This window comes from Hibiscus syriacus, unplaced genomic scaffold, assembly GCF_006381635.1.
Source record: "Hibiscus syriacus cultivar Baekdansim isolate YM2019G1 unplaced genomic scaffold, ASM638163v2 tig00002237_pilon, whole genome shotgun sequence".
Taxonomy (NCBI): Eukaryota; Viridiplantae; Streptophyta; class Magnoliopsida; order Malvales; family Malvaceae; genus Hibiscus; species Hibiscus syriacus.
In genome coordinates, this window is record NW_024061918.1 from 3,221,615 (window position 1) to 3,236,020 (window position 14,406).

The following is a 14,406-nucleotide window of genomic DNA, read 5'->3' on the forward strand; positions in this document are numbered from 1 at the left end:
ATCAGTACCGATACCCTTGCCCAAATTTTCCTTTTTTCAACCCGATTCTTACCCAAATTTAGTCAAATTTCCTTATATTTACACCTAACAATACTATTAAACTCTTCTTTACTTATCCCTACTAACCTTCCTTCATTTAGCTTCTTAAAACATCTAAAATCTCCTAAGAACATTCAAATCTAAGGACCACACCACTTTTTGTAACTTGTTTTAAACTCATCCAATGTTTTTAATCTCTCATTTACTACTTTGACAAATCAAAACTATTAGTAAACATCAATAAACACTCATATCTTAACATATAATTTCAAAACCATTTTTTTAATTCTCTAATATTTCCTCCATGTCATAGTTTTAATCTTATATAACCTTTCCTTAAGCTTACATATCACTTAAGGTTGCAAGAACCAATCAGAATCGAAAGGAAACACTAGCTATATGAAGCTTACCTTAAGCTATGGAGGAGGACACTCAACCACAGGAAGAAGAAGAGTAAAATGACTTAGCATAGTTTTTCACTTTCCCCTTTTTCTTAAATCCCTAAATTTAAATGGGTTTTAAATTCATTTCACTCTAAAAGACCAAAATGCCCTTTTATTATTTCATTTCTTTCTAATTGGTCTTACTTAAATTATTTCTTACACTTTACCATTTATTCAATTTAGTCTTTCTTCCAAATTTTAATTCCTTTTAAAATAATCATTGACCTACTATTTGGGGTATTAAACATGCCCTCTGTTATATTCATGATCTTACTAATTTCAGCTTTACTCACAGAGTTCCTTTCTCTATTCTTTAGATCAAAGTCTTTTCTTGTGCCTTCTATAATGCCCCCTATGTTCATATTCATTTTTTATTTTCCTTTTCCCCTTCTTCTTATATATTTATAATTCTGGGGCTCTTTCCCTTCAACTCTTGGTGTATTACGAGTTGCATTTTGAACTTCCTCCGCATCCTTGTTGATCTCCTCTTCATCTCCTCCATCCTTTGAAGGGGAAAAACAATTTATTTAATATGCATATCACATTCAAAGCATCAAAATTAAACATAAATCCTTAAAATATAAGGTAAAATAAATATTCAGCGTCAAATAAAACATATTACTTTGAAGTTGACATATAACATCAGACATCAATAATAATTATTGACATGTATGATGAGATATTATAGTCATATACACAGGGATGGATCTCTCCCACCTCAAATTTTAAATTCTCTTACATTTAAGGTATTTTATTTATATTTTATATTGATTATTTAATTTCACACTTCCTAAAATTTTAATATAATTTTTTAAAGTTCACACATCTTAACATAAATTTCAACGTTCATCATTGCATATACATAAAAACCAAATGTATAATACACTTAAAGATGTCTAACTTAACACTCAATCGATCACTCTAGAAACCCTAACAACCAAAACACTATTTGAAACAAAAATAATTTTGTGCTTACTATATGATTAGAAACCCTAGATGAAAGCCATGGCTTTTTTTAAAAAAAAAAATTAAAAAAATTATGAGTCCCCCCCAAAGAGTTTTGAGATTGAAACATTTTTCCAACGGTTTCAATTCTTTTAATAAACATCATTAATTATTTTGTTGAGATATAAAAAGTTGTATATCCAGTAGGATGTCGTTTTTTTTAATTTTTTCCCATTATTTTTATATAATATCAATATTACGTAAAAAGATGTTTTAATTTTGAAGTCTATGTCAGCTTGTTGTTTGGGGTTATTGGTGAGTTATTAGATTGAAGTCCAACTTAAAGTTTAATGATGAAATAATATCGACTTTTTGTTTAGTGGTGTAATTGATATAAATCTAAAAATTTAATGTCTTTTTGGTAGTTTATCCTTAACTGAAACACAAATGCGGGTAAACATTTATATATTTTGAAAAGGAAAAGGGAAAGGAAATGTCAATCATAGAGCATAGTGAGGATATAATCGTCTCTTTCTTTGTACGCAGACTCAAAGCATAAGAGAAATTCTTCATATCGGTAATCCTAAAATGGCTGTCAACTCTCACATAATTACAAGATTGACCCTCCCTTTGAAACCCACTGCTGCCGCTTCTTCAAGCTCCGGGACTGGTAGCAGCCTGTGTTTAGTTAAGAAGCCACTTACTTCTTCTTTCTTTAATGGCGGAGGTACCCTTTCTTTGGCCTTTTTAATTTCAATTTTATTGGGTAGTTGTCGTTTAGCTGAGAAGCTGCTCAATACTTCATTCTTTAATGGCGGAGATATACCCTTCCTTTGGCGTTTTTCCTTCTAATTTTAATGGATAATTGTTGCATTGGGATTAGAAACTATTCATTTATCCATCCTTTATCCCGTTCTTCCGTACAATTTAATGGGTAATTGTTGTTTCTTTTCATTAGTTCAGTGAATTAAGAGTTCTCTGTTGCTTTTGACTTCTTCGTGTTTCCCATTATCCATGTTACACCATTAGAAAGATGTTGAAAATTTGGCACTAAATTTTATGTACTGTGATGGGATAATGTCACATACATACATATGTACTTTTCTTTGGTTTTTTTAGCTTGAGTAGTAGGAAAGAGTGTTGCCAAGGAATGCCATTTGGTAAGTAAACTCACAAGTAAACTGACAAGTTTGCTTAACTCAACTAAAATGGAACATTCAGTTAAAACCTTTTTGAAGCTTAGCTGGTTCTGTGTGCGATGACTTCTTTCTTTCTCTCTTTTTTTTTTGGTTTATTTGGGTCATTTACTAATGGTTCAGTTAAAGCTCTAAAGCTTTTTTAAATGGCGAAACAATATTCACTTCAAGACATTAATTTGTTAGAACTCTAGTGGCTTGAATTGCTTTTCGTTTGAACCATTGTATTTCAATCCACTTTATTGATTCTGTAGTTTGATTTTCATCCCATTTTTCTGTTATTGCACTAGACTGTTTCCATTCGAGGAGATGTTAGAGTAATATGAAAGAGTGGACTCCCATGGAAGATGGACATTTTCTCAGCCCAACACATGACAATACCAAATTCAAATGACTGTCTAACATCATCTAAAGCATCTAAATACAACCTAAAGTAGGTTTTTCTTGTTCCTTTCTAAACAGTGGCTTCCCTAAAAACTTCAAGCATAAGGACCCTTCCGGGAAGGTCTCATTGTTATAGACAAGGTGGTGGTGCTCTTGGTACACGCATGAACCTTTTTGATCGGTTTGCTAGAGTTGTTAAGGTCAGATTTAAGGAATCATTCATACACTTGGCTTCTGATTCCAACTTTTGGCATGTTATCTCAATAACTTGACTAGTATCACTGATAATGGCAGTCATATGCAAATGCACTCTTAAGTTCCTTCGAAGACCCTGAGAGAATCTTAGATCAAGTTGTTCTTGAAATGAATGATGACTTGGTAAAGATGAGACAGGCCACAGCACAAGTAAGCCTCAATTTTTTATTTCTCAAGTCTCCCATATTTCTCTTTTGCCTCCTTTCTTAATGTTCTTTTAATTACCTTTAACTCACCTTCCTTGTTGCTTTTGATATTCCTAGTTTATTTTATTTATAATTACATAGCATATGCAGTTATGCACTCAACTGTAGATACCTAGATGATCTTAGATTTTATGCTCTCATGAATTTTTGTTCTACTTTTCAATTTAATTATCTTCCCACTTTAAGTATACATAAATGATCCTTTTTTCATTTGAAGGTATTAGCATCTCAAAAGCGGTTGGACAATAAGTACAAAGCTGCACAACAGGCTTCTGAAGATTGGTAATGGATTAAGTAGTATGTTTCTTTAGTCTGTAGAGTATGTTGGTGTTCAAATGTCATTAAGTGTTGGTTTCATATAGGTACCGTAAAGCACAGTTGGCTCTTCAGAAAGGAGAAGAAGATCTTGCACGTGAAGCCCTCAAGAGGCGTAAATCTTTAGCTGTAAGATGTTAGAAAATTGACTTCTGAGCATTCTTTATAAAATCATCCTAGATCTTCAATTTCTTCCTTGAAATATTTAAACAAACATCCATAGGTATTTGATTTTATCTTAGTTTTAAAAGGCGTGCTTCAGGCACAGGGAACAATTAGGTGCGGAAGAATTCGCTTTTGGAGAGGTAGGCGGAGCTCATTACCAAAAGCCCCTTTGGGCGCCGTTCCATGTGCTTTTGGTTATATGCTTTTGGTACTTCAAAATACCATCTTGGATAATGTGTCCAACACGGGTGTTAAATTTGGACGCTTCAAGAAAAATGAATAGTTGGAGTAACATAGCCCTAAATTCTTTTGTGTCTTAAAGGATTTGAGAATGGCAAATTAGAATAACAAACTTAACATAGTTTATCTGAACAGTTAGTGTGATTGGCTTTTTAGAGTTCCCTATTTCAGGAGAAGGTTTGATATGGCTTGCAACAAAGAACACAATATCAGATTTATAATGTTGGGCTGTGGTTCTAGTATCTTTGCTCAATAGAAAAGTAGAGGGTTGCAAAAGGATGCTGAACTGTATGGAGAAAGAATATGAATAGATAAAAGAGAAGACGAGTCCTACAAAAAGGTTAATTGAAGAATTAAGGCATTTTGACAGTTTCAATTGCTTTGTCATATTTTTCTGGGTGTAACTTTAATTTCAAGTTGTAGGATATATAAGGTTAAGTTTGGTATTTTGCATTAATGTTATGGTTGGGCAATTAGTTTTAATGTTATGTTAGCTTAATTATTTTTAGGAAAAAAATATTATTTCAGAAAATATTATTATTTGAGATTTTTGAATTGTTTTTGGTTCTATGGCTCATTTTTTCCTTTGTTTCTCTCAACTCAATGCAAAGTTATGCGAACACCAGTGGCATGATAATTTGAATGAACGACTTAATGTGCAACTAATCCAGAGAACTTTTAGGGGGTTAAAATCTGTTTTTTCCCCGTAGAATCTATAACATCAATTTGTAATTCTTAAAGTGGATAACTCTCTTCTAATTGGTGAACTGTGTTCTTTTTTCCCTTTTTGTTGCAGGATAATGCTAATTCATTGAAAGCTCAACTTGATCAACAAAAAAGTGTAATTGATAATCTTGTCTCTAATACACGGGTATGTTTATGTATCTTTACAAGTATTAATATCATTGGAATATTGTTCATTTAGATAATTTGGTCGGGATTTTATTAGGAATATGCCATATATTGCCTTAGGTCTGAATGCTGTGTGTTTAAATGTGTGTAATGAAGTATATGGCATGACTCTATGATGAACAGTAGGAGTGATTTGAAAGTGATGGAGAAGAAAATGTACATAGCCTTTAGAATGATAAACCAAGATGGATTGTTAAAGCACATAAGGGCGAAAGACTTCTGAATTAATGATAATATGTTATTTCTGAAAGTAACCTTCTATCAATGTGGGGCTTAGTACTTTGTGTCAAGTGATAAAAGTATTACTAATGAAATCTTTGTGTTTAAAAAATAACATTCTCACAGGATTAGTTTTTTTACTAGGTCCCCAATTTTAAGAGTAATTCTTTTGATAATGTTATTCTTTCAAAATTCACATGTCAACATTTTGCTTTGAATTTAGTGCCTGCTCACAACAGCTTAGAGAAATATTGGGTGAATATTAGGTAAAACATGTGTAGAAATCAGAGTAATTCTCTGTATTTTCATATTATTTTCAATAGGACAAATTACATATTTATATACAAATTATCTCTCTAAAGTAGGAAATACTTAAGAAAGGAAAAATACTAATCCTAGGATGTGATCCCTTAAAATAAGGGATTGTATAAATATATGTACAAAATCCCTTAATTAAAGGAATGATATCAAATCATATCTCTATAATTCCTACACTCCCCCTCAAGCTGGAGAATATACATTGTATAATCCCAGCTTGAATAGGAATTTATTGAAAACAGGCTTTGGCAATCTCAACATGTTTTGTCCGATCATGTTGAACTGGGTTCTTGGCAATTTGAATAGCAGATTGATTATCACACAAGACTTCAAAGTGATCCTCTTGATTAGTGCCAAGTTCTTTCAGTAGTTTTAAGTAGCCAAATTCCTTCGTATATTCCCAATGCTAGTGCTCTGAATTCAGCTTCAACACTACTTCTTGAAACGACAAATTGTTTCTTACTTCTCCAAGTTGAAAGGTTATCCCAAACAAATGTGCAGTAGCCACTGGTGGATCTCCTTTCAGTAAGGTCTCCGGCCCAACTAGAGTCTGTAAAAATTTTAATAGTTCTGTCTTGTGTCTTCTTAAACATTAAGCCGTGTCTTGGAGTTTGCTTCAAGTACTTGAGAATTCTATTTGCTGCTGCCATATGCTCTTCAGTAGGATTAGTCATGTGTTGACTTATCACATTTACGGGAAAGGCTATATCTGGCCTTGTCAAGGATAAATAAATTAGTTTCATAACTAATCTTTGAAATTTCTCTTTGTCTACTAAGGACCCATCTTCTTTGTTAAATTTCAAGCTTGCCTCCATTGGTTTATCAGTCGGCTTACAACCAAGAAAACCAGTTTCTTTGAGTAAATCAAGTACATATTTTCTTTGGTTGATTACAAGTCCTTTTTTTGACCTTGCCACCTTCATTCCTAGGAAATACCTTAGCTTTCCCAAGTCATTGATTTCGAATTCCTCATTTAACAAGTTCTTCAAATTGCAAATCTCTTCTTCATCATCTCCGGTAAGAATTATGTCGTCCACGTACACAATAAGGATAGCTTTCTTATTTGTAGAATTTACCTTGATGAAAAGAGTATGATCGGCGAGGGACTGCTTGTAGCCGTTTTTCATAATGACTTTAGTGAACCTCTCGAACCAAGCTCTGGGTGATTGTTTTAATCCGTATAGAGACTTGTTAAGCTTGCACACCTTGTTACTTCCTTCAACAAACTTTAAGCCAGGTGACAACTTCATATAGACTTCTTCTTCTAGCTTGCCATTAAGAAAAGCGTTTTTTTACATCAAGTTGGTGTAATTTCCAATCGCAATTTACAGCCAAACTAAGGAGTAGTCGAACAGTATTCAGCTTCGCCACAGGTGCAAAAGTTTCTATGAAATCTATCCCATATGTTTGCGTAAAACCTCTGGCCACTAGTCTAGCTTTGTATCGTTGAATACTACCATTGGAGTTATACTTTACAGCAAAGATCCATTTACAACCAACAACTTTTTTTCCTTGAGGAAGGTCCGTAATGGTCCAAGTAGCATTTTTCTCTAGTGCACAAATTTCCTCTTCAACAGCCCTTTTCCATTTTGAATCCTTTAGAGCTTCAGCTATGTTTATGGGAACCTGTTCTTTATCTTAGTTTGCTGTAAATGTATGAAAAGACGACATCAATGAATTATAACCAACAAATTTTTCAATAGGATGTTTGGTGCACTGTCTAACCTCTTTTCTAATAGCAATAGGGAAGTCATCTAGAGTAGGGGAAGTGGACTTACTGATTTCTTCTTCTATTTCGACTGCTGGACCCAAATCCAATTCTCGGCAAGCATCAGATTGCAAAACAGCCTCAGGAATATGTTTGCTTTTCCTTGTATAGACACGAAGTTGTTTGATTGGTGATGTTTGTGGAAGATTTTGAATGGGAGTAGGTGTGTTTTCAGGAAGGTGTTTAAAGTAGGTGTAGGTGAAGTAGTGATAGGTACTACAGATGAATCAATAGGAGTAGTTACAGGTGACAAATCTGTAGGTAAAGACAAAATCGGTGGCAATGCTGAAGGTTGAGAATGAAGAGTAGGAGGAGATAATTGATGTGACTGAAAATCCTTCCATGTCTCCCCCTGAATTTCAGCCTGAGTGAAATAGGGATCCTGCTCATAAAATGTTATATCCATAGTGGTAAAAAATCGTTTAGAAGGAGGATGATAGCATTTATAACCCTTCTTAAGTGAAGAATACCCAACCAGTACACACTTCAATGATTTAGGATCTAACTTGGACTTATTAGGAACAATGTTTTGGATGAAAACAGTACAACCAAATATTTTAAGTGGAAGAATGGAGATAGGTTTAAAATGGGGAAAGTATTGCAAAAATATAGATTGAGGTGTTTGAAATTGTAAAACCTTACTAGGCATTCGATTGATTAAATATGTGGCAGTTAATAAGGCTTCCCCCACAAATATTTTGGAACATTAGTGGTAAATAGAAGAGAACGGGTAACTTCAAGGAGGTGTCTATTTTTTCTTTCGGCAATGCCGTTTTGTTGTGGGGTGTCAACACAAGAACTAATCTGAACTATGCCATTTTCCCTGAAAACGCACCCAAAGACTTAACAAAAAATTCACTGCCATTATTAGATTTAAAGAGCTGAATTCTAGACCCAAATTAAGTGAGAACTATGTTATAAAATTGGGTAAAAACTCCAGCAGTTTCAGATTTATCTTTTAGCAAATAAGTCCAAGTTATCCTACTGTGATCATCAATGAAAGTGATAAACCACTTACAATTATCAGCATTCTTCACCCGAGAAGGGCCCCAAATATCACTGTGGATCAAAGCAAAAGGGTGAGAAGGCTTATATGTAGAATGAGAATAAGTTGATTTAGTATGTTTGGCAAGAGAGCAAACTTTGCAAGAAAAAAAATTTGGCCTTTTATGAATGAATAGAGCAGGAAAAACTTTTGCAAGATAGTGGAAACTAGGATAAACTAAACAATAATGTCATAACATAACATTATCAACTTTTTCTAAAGCGGTGAAAGATTTCGAGATTTCGGTTTTAGTAGAGGCAGGAAGAATATAGAGACTATACTGCAAGTTGGCCTTACCAATCATCTTCGAGTTCAGTGCCTGCAAAGTACAATCAATATCATTAAAAATTGCAGAGCAGTGCAAGTCGGTGGAAAGTTTACTAACAGAAACGAGATTGCAAGCCAGATTTGGTACGAAGAGGACATTTTTAAGTACAATCTGGTCATTGAGAATAACAGTGCCATGTCCTATTTTGCACAAGGAACCATCAGCCATTTTGACAGCTTTACCAAAATTTGGAAAAAAATTGCAAAACAAATCCTTATTACCAGTCATATGATCCGTAGCACCAGAATCGAGGATCCAATTAGGGGTCGACTGGGAGGAGAAAAAAACCGTAGCATGAGGTTTACCTTCTGGTTCTTTCATGACCAGATTACCTTCTAATTGAGCATCAGAACCAGAAAATTTTTTTGGATTCGAAGTGATCTTCGGAGTAGGAGAAGAAGTTGTGGACATCGTCTAGATTGGAAAGAAACCGTAACCTAATCTGATACCATGTAGAAATCTGAGTAATTCTCTGTATTTTCATATTATTTTCAATAGGACAGATTACATTTTTTTTTATAGGAATAGGAGGTCTCATTAAAAACCTCCCTCATAGTTGACTCTTGAAAAGTGGCAACTAATTGAGGGAGGAAAAGAGTACCTCAATTTATTAATAGACCAGAATTACATAAGATACATAGGACAGATTACATATTTATATACAAATTATCTCTCTAAAGTAGGAAACACTTAAGAAAGGAAAAATACTAATCCTAGGATGTGATCCCTTAAAATAAAGGATTGTATAAATATATGTACAAAATCCCTTAATTAAAGGAATGATATCAAATCATAACAAATCATATCTCTATAATTCCTACAACATGGAAATAAATGAAACAGGAAGCCTAGCATATAAATGCTTAGACTGAGACGTAAAGTTTTAGCCTTAGAATTATGACTGAAATAAATAATTGTTCGGTAATGACATTCTGTGACAGATGGTTTTGATGTAGAGAAAAAATAACTGATTAAATGCTTAACAAACAAGAAAATAATATATGTAATAAGAATATTATTTGCATCATATTTTGATCTTGTTAATATGTGCACATTGATGGATTTTTGAGGTTGCATTCACTGAATTCCACTTTGTGTAGCTTTTGGAAAGCAAGATACAAGAGGCGAAGTCAAAGAAAGACACTTTAAAAGCCCGGGCTCAGTCTGCAAGGTAGTTTCCATTATTATTCCAATTGGTACCCTCCTTTTTCTGTGGTTTATCATACTGGACTTCCTGGTCATGATGACTTTGACATTGCTTCAGAACTGCTACAAAAGTAAATGAGATGGTGGGAAATGTCAACACTAGTAGTGCTTTAGCAGCTTTTGAGAAGATGGAAGAGAAAGGTGAGTTAATATTAGGTTGGAACTTGTTTGTTGTAAGTAAGCATCCCGTTAATTCATGCTTCGGGGTTAGCAAGATTATGATTTTTGATACAAGTGAAAGTGCGCCTATTAAAGCTTTTTCAGCCCTTTGATAAGCATCTACGTCTAATTTGTGCTATATGTTTCTGATGGAACTTATCTTAAATATAAAAATATCATCCAGTAAATTTATCAGGTGATTTCTTCTACTACACTGACACAATTTCTCCAGTTCAAGCTGAGGATGTTGCAATGTGAAGAAGCTTCCTGAGTTAAAACGTCTATGTTGTTGAGGGATGTGAGGATATGTGTGTCTGTTTTTGCCCACCCATTCCTAGAAAATGCTGCTGTTTGATGAACTATCATTTTCTGAACCAAATATTTCATTAAAAATGTCATTACTCAGTATCTTAATATATCTATTATCATCCTTGTCATGCACCTGATGAGTGTTGATCTCCCCTTGCTAAATGTAGTTTCCAATTAGTCAAGATTGATAGTATCTTGCATTTCTTGTGGTTGGTAGTCTATTATCGACTTTTTTTCACGGACAGTTTTGGCAATGGAGTCTGAAGCTGAAGCTCTGGGGCAGTTAACCACCGATGATCTTGACGGGAAGGTATTGACTACCCAGTTCTTATTTTTTGCAATCTTTAATCCAATTTAAACTTTCAATGGCCGTATTTTCATCGTTGATATCTGATAATTTGTATCATTTGTTGGTAGTGACCATCATAGGTCTGGTTTTGACAGTGTTAATGGGTTTTTGTTGGCGTAACTAGGAAATGCCAACTTAGCTTTTGGCCGGGTTATGCTAACTCAAATCAATTTGAAATCAAAGCCGACTTTCTGAAATATTTTGTGTACGTTTATCCAAGGATATGAAATATGGAAAAGGTTTTCCTGTAAGTAAAGCAGATCATGTTAGTATGGGATGAGCACACTTATCTTGAGCTCAAAAGATAATCAGAAACACAATTAGTTTACCGGAAAAGTAGTTTTTTTTTTTCATATTCTGGATTGTTGTAGCATCTGAAAATTTTCATAATAAGAATATAAGATTACATTATAATGCAGTTCATGTATGTAGGACCTTTTTGCTGTGATAATATATATATTTGCTTATATACTTGCAAGTTCCTTTTTACAACATTTTCTCCTTTCAGTTCATAATGAAACCCGTTACTTAAATATGCAGTTTGCATTACTTGAGAGCACTTCGGTTGATGACGATCTTGCAAACTTGAAAAATGAACTGTCTGGTAGCTCACAGGTACGTGTCATTCTTGTTTAATATATATATATATATATATATATATGTATATGTATATATATATATATATATAACTTTTAGTTTTATATTCTTTTAGGATCATTGGATGAAAAGAAATCAAAGGCTGAGATTAACTCGTTTTTGTTTTCCAGTGAATATCTTTTCATTTTCTACTGTTAATCTTAACTTTTGATTTCTCGTCATCCAACGATTCTAAAAATGTGTAAGATTTTTTAGTTTTACATTATGTAATTGAATCCTAGTCCTATATATATTTACTCTAGGCACTTGTAGTATAGTCAAAAGTTCATATAAATTCTTTTGCTACTTGAGATCCATCACTAGCTTGTGTTGTCAAATTTCAGTTCATCTTGGCATTTTGACTGTTTTCCACCGACACTGTTATTTTATATTAATTTTTACTTGTTTGCAACAATATCAAACACTAATCCGTCTAGTACTTTGACTGGTCTGATTTGGCAAAACCATAAACTAATCTTGAATTTGAACCATTTGAAAGGGGTTTTAATTTTTTTGCTCCCGATGTTTCGACAAACAGAAAGGGGAGCTTCCACCGGGAAGAAGTGTTTCCGCCTCCAGTAACAAGGCTTTTCCATATCGGGACACACAGATTGAGTTGGAGCTTAATGAATTGAGGCAAAGGGCAAAGGATTTGTAAGGGTTTCTAATCTAATGTACGCACCCAAAACTCAGAACTTGTATTTCAAGAACAGTTTACAGCATTCAAAACCATATCAGCGATAACAAATTTTGGATTGGATGGTTATGTACATACTTGTGTATTGCATGAAATGATCATTCTCTTGTTCAGAGATGGAAAAAAAGCGTATGGGTCTAACGCATCGTCGCTTAATTTATTACCGAAATCTCTCGGTTGACTTGTTGCCTGCTTTCGTAGGGGCATACAACAACAATCCCCTTTGAAAGTTTTTCCTCCCGCAGTTTCGCAAGGTGCTCGTGGTTTGGGATGGGAGAAATGCAATTTATCTTTTAGAGCAGAGCCAGCGCAGCGGTGGTGTTTTGCGTTTGCAAACAAAGGGGGTGGGACCCACTCTTAGAAACCGCCCGCCTGAATTCGGAAACTGCCCTGACTGACAACGATTCCCGCCCAATTACAAACACAGGAGTAATATAGTTGATGGAACAGTTGCATATATTCTATCTTTTAATAAAATCATTTAACTATAATCTTTAAACTTAATCATATCTTTTCAAAATTAGCCTTAATATAGATAATAAATATAAAACTTTACACCAAAAAATAAAAAAATATCATTAGTTCATTACCTGGTTGTATATATATATATATATATATATAGTGAGAGAGACACCTATCATCTATATATACACGTATCTAGGAAGACACTCGGATGGTAGGGCGTCTTCAATAGGGTTAGTGTTATAAAATTTCGGATATTTAACAATTGGAGAAAATATATCCTGTATTTTGAACTCTTTCTCAAGACCCCGAATCATCTGGACGACTTTCAATATGCACTATAACATGTGGACAAATTTACTCATATATATATATATCAAATTTACTCATATATATATATATATAATAGGGGTAGGATCCAATTAGGAAAAAGACATCATGTGGTTGAACATCTTTCTCAAGAAGTCAAATCAGACAGCTTTCAATATACACCATAACATGTGGACAAATTTACTCGCACACGCACACGTGCACGCGCACATATACGAGTGCGTGCGTACGCACACACACATACACACATATATATAATAGTGGTAGGATCTAATTACATTGTATAAAACTTTTTTAGTTTTAATGGTTTTTAGGACTCTAGGATGAGAGACAATAAAGGCTAAGATTAATAATAGAAATGAGAAAATATTCACTAAAAAATAGTTAATCTCAGCTTTTGATTTTCTTCAATCCTAAAAAGATGTAAAACTTAAAAATGTTTTACCTTGTGTAAGTGAATCTTAAATTTCTAACGCTATATAATAATGCTCTTTTTGCCTTACTACCTGGTTGGATATTAGCTGTCAAATAAGCCAATGAGAAACTTGTTGGGTTCGATGAAGCTCGATTGATCAACCGAAAATGTTCCAAGAGAGAGTGAATTGGCTTTTTTGAAGTTTATGAAGTAAGGAGTATAAAGATAGGGAAATTTACACAATGATTTATAGTGGTTCGACTTATCAACCAAGTCTACTTCCACTACTTAAGTTCCTCACTTATGATTTTCCAACAAATCCACTAATTTGTTTTTTTTTCTTTTTCAATGATAAAGAGATAACCTTTACAAACTCCATAACTTTTCAAAAGCTTAGCTAGAACCAAAACCCCTTTACAAAGGAAAAGAATTGTAAACAAGAAAACCTCTAAAAAGGAAGGTGTTTATAAATTAAAGCTCACTAAAACACAAATATTTACAAGAGAAAGAAAATAAAGAATGAAAAGATTTTCTCTTGTGTTTGATTGCTTGGTAGGTGTTGGTCACCTTCTTCAAGTGTCCTTAGGTTGTTTTTATAAGTTGGAATGAGTTACTAGTCGTTTCTAGCAGTTGGGGATGTTTCGGAGCCGCTGGGAATCAAAATAGCCGTTACCTGCAACTTTTAAGGAACAAGGGATCGATCCTTTTACCAAAGGGATCAATTCTTTTTCAAATATTTCGACAGTTATACCAAAGGGATCGATTCTTTTTGGGAAATGATCGATCCTTTTCCTCGAGGGATCGATCCTTTTGTTAAGGGATCGATCCCAAACTCACTGTTGTCCAAGACATCGATCCTTTATCAAGGGGATCGATCCTTTTTCTAAGGGATCGATCCTTTAAGCCAGAGAAGCCTGGAAACATGACTTTAAAGCGCGGAAAGGATCAAATATGTTTTGAAAAGGTTCATCTAAGTTTGAAAAGCATTAAAAAACATATTTTTAGCTTTTATTTGGACTTCGAATTATTTTTGAGGACTTTGAATAAATTCAATTTAGTTTAACA

At 33.8% G+C, this 14,406-nt stretch overlaps 1 protein-coding gene across 1 annotated transcript; it reads left to right on the plus strand.

Annotated features, from left to right (window-relative positions):
- Nucleotides 1–1,942: 1,942 nt before the first annotated feature.
- LOC120142159 (membrane-associated 30 kDa protein, chloroplastic-like) lies at nucleotides 1,943–12,175 on the plus strand. Its single transcript, XM_039156892.1, has 11 exons — nucleotides 1,943–2,154; nucleotides 3,086–3,207; nucleotides 3,302–3,412; nucleotides 3,686–3,750; nucleotides 3,831–3,912; nucleotides 4,985–5,059; nucleotides 9,879–9,949; nucleotides 10,043–10,125; nucleotides 10,698–10,762; nucleotides 11,342–11,416; nucleotides 11,976–12,175. The coding sequence occupies exons 1-11, from the start codon at nucleotides 2,016–2,018 to the stop codon at nucleotides 12,093–12,095; spliced, it is 1,008 nt and encodes a 335-aa protein (XP_039012823.1). The 5' UTR covers nucleotides 1,943–2,015; the 3' UTR covers nucleotides 12,096–12,175.
- The last annotated feature ends 2,231 nt before the right edge of the window (nucleotides 12,176–14,406 follow it).

What these genes read in the sequence shown, in the direction of transcription:
- LOC120142159 (XM_039156892.1), top strand. Translation starts at nt 2,016, where the DNA reads ATGGCTGTCAACTCTCACATAATTACAAGATTGACCCTCCCTTTGAAA. An exon ending in ATCTTGTCTCTAATACACGG is followed by an intron (nt 5,060 to 9,878) that starts GTATGTTTATGT and finishes CACTTTGTGTAG; the next exon opens with CTTTTGGAAAGCAAGATACA. An exon ending in TGAGAAGATGGAAGAGAAAG is followed by an intron (nt 10,126 to 10,697) that starts GTGAGTTAATAT and finishes TTTCACGGACAG; the next exon opens with TTTTGGCAATGGAGTCTGAA.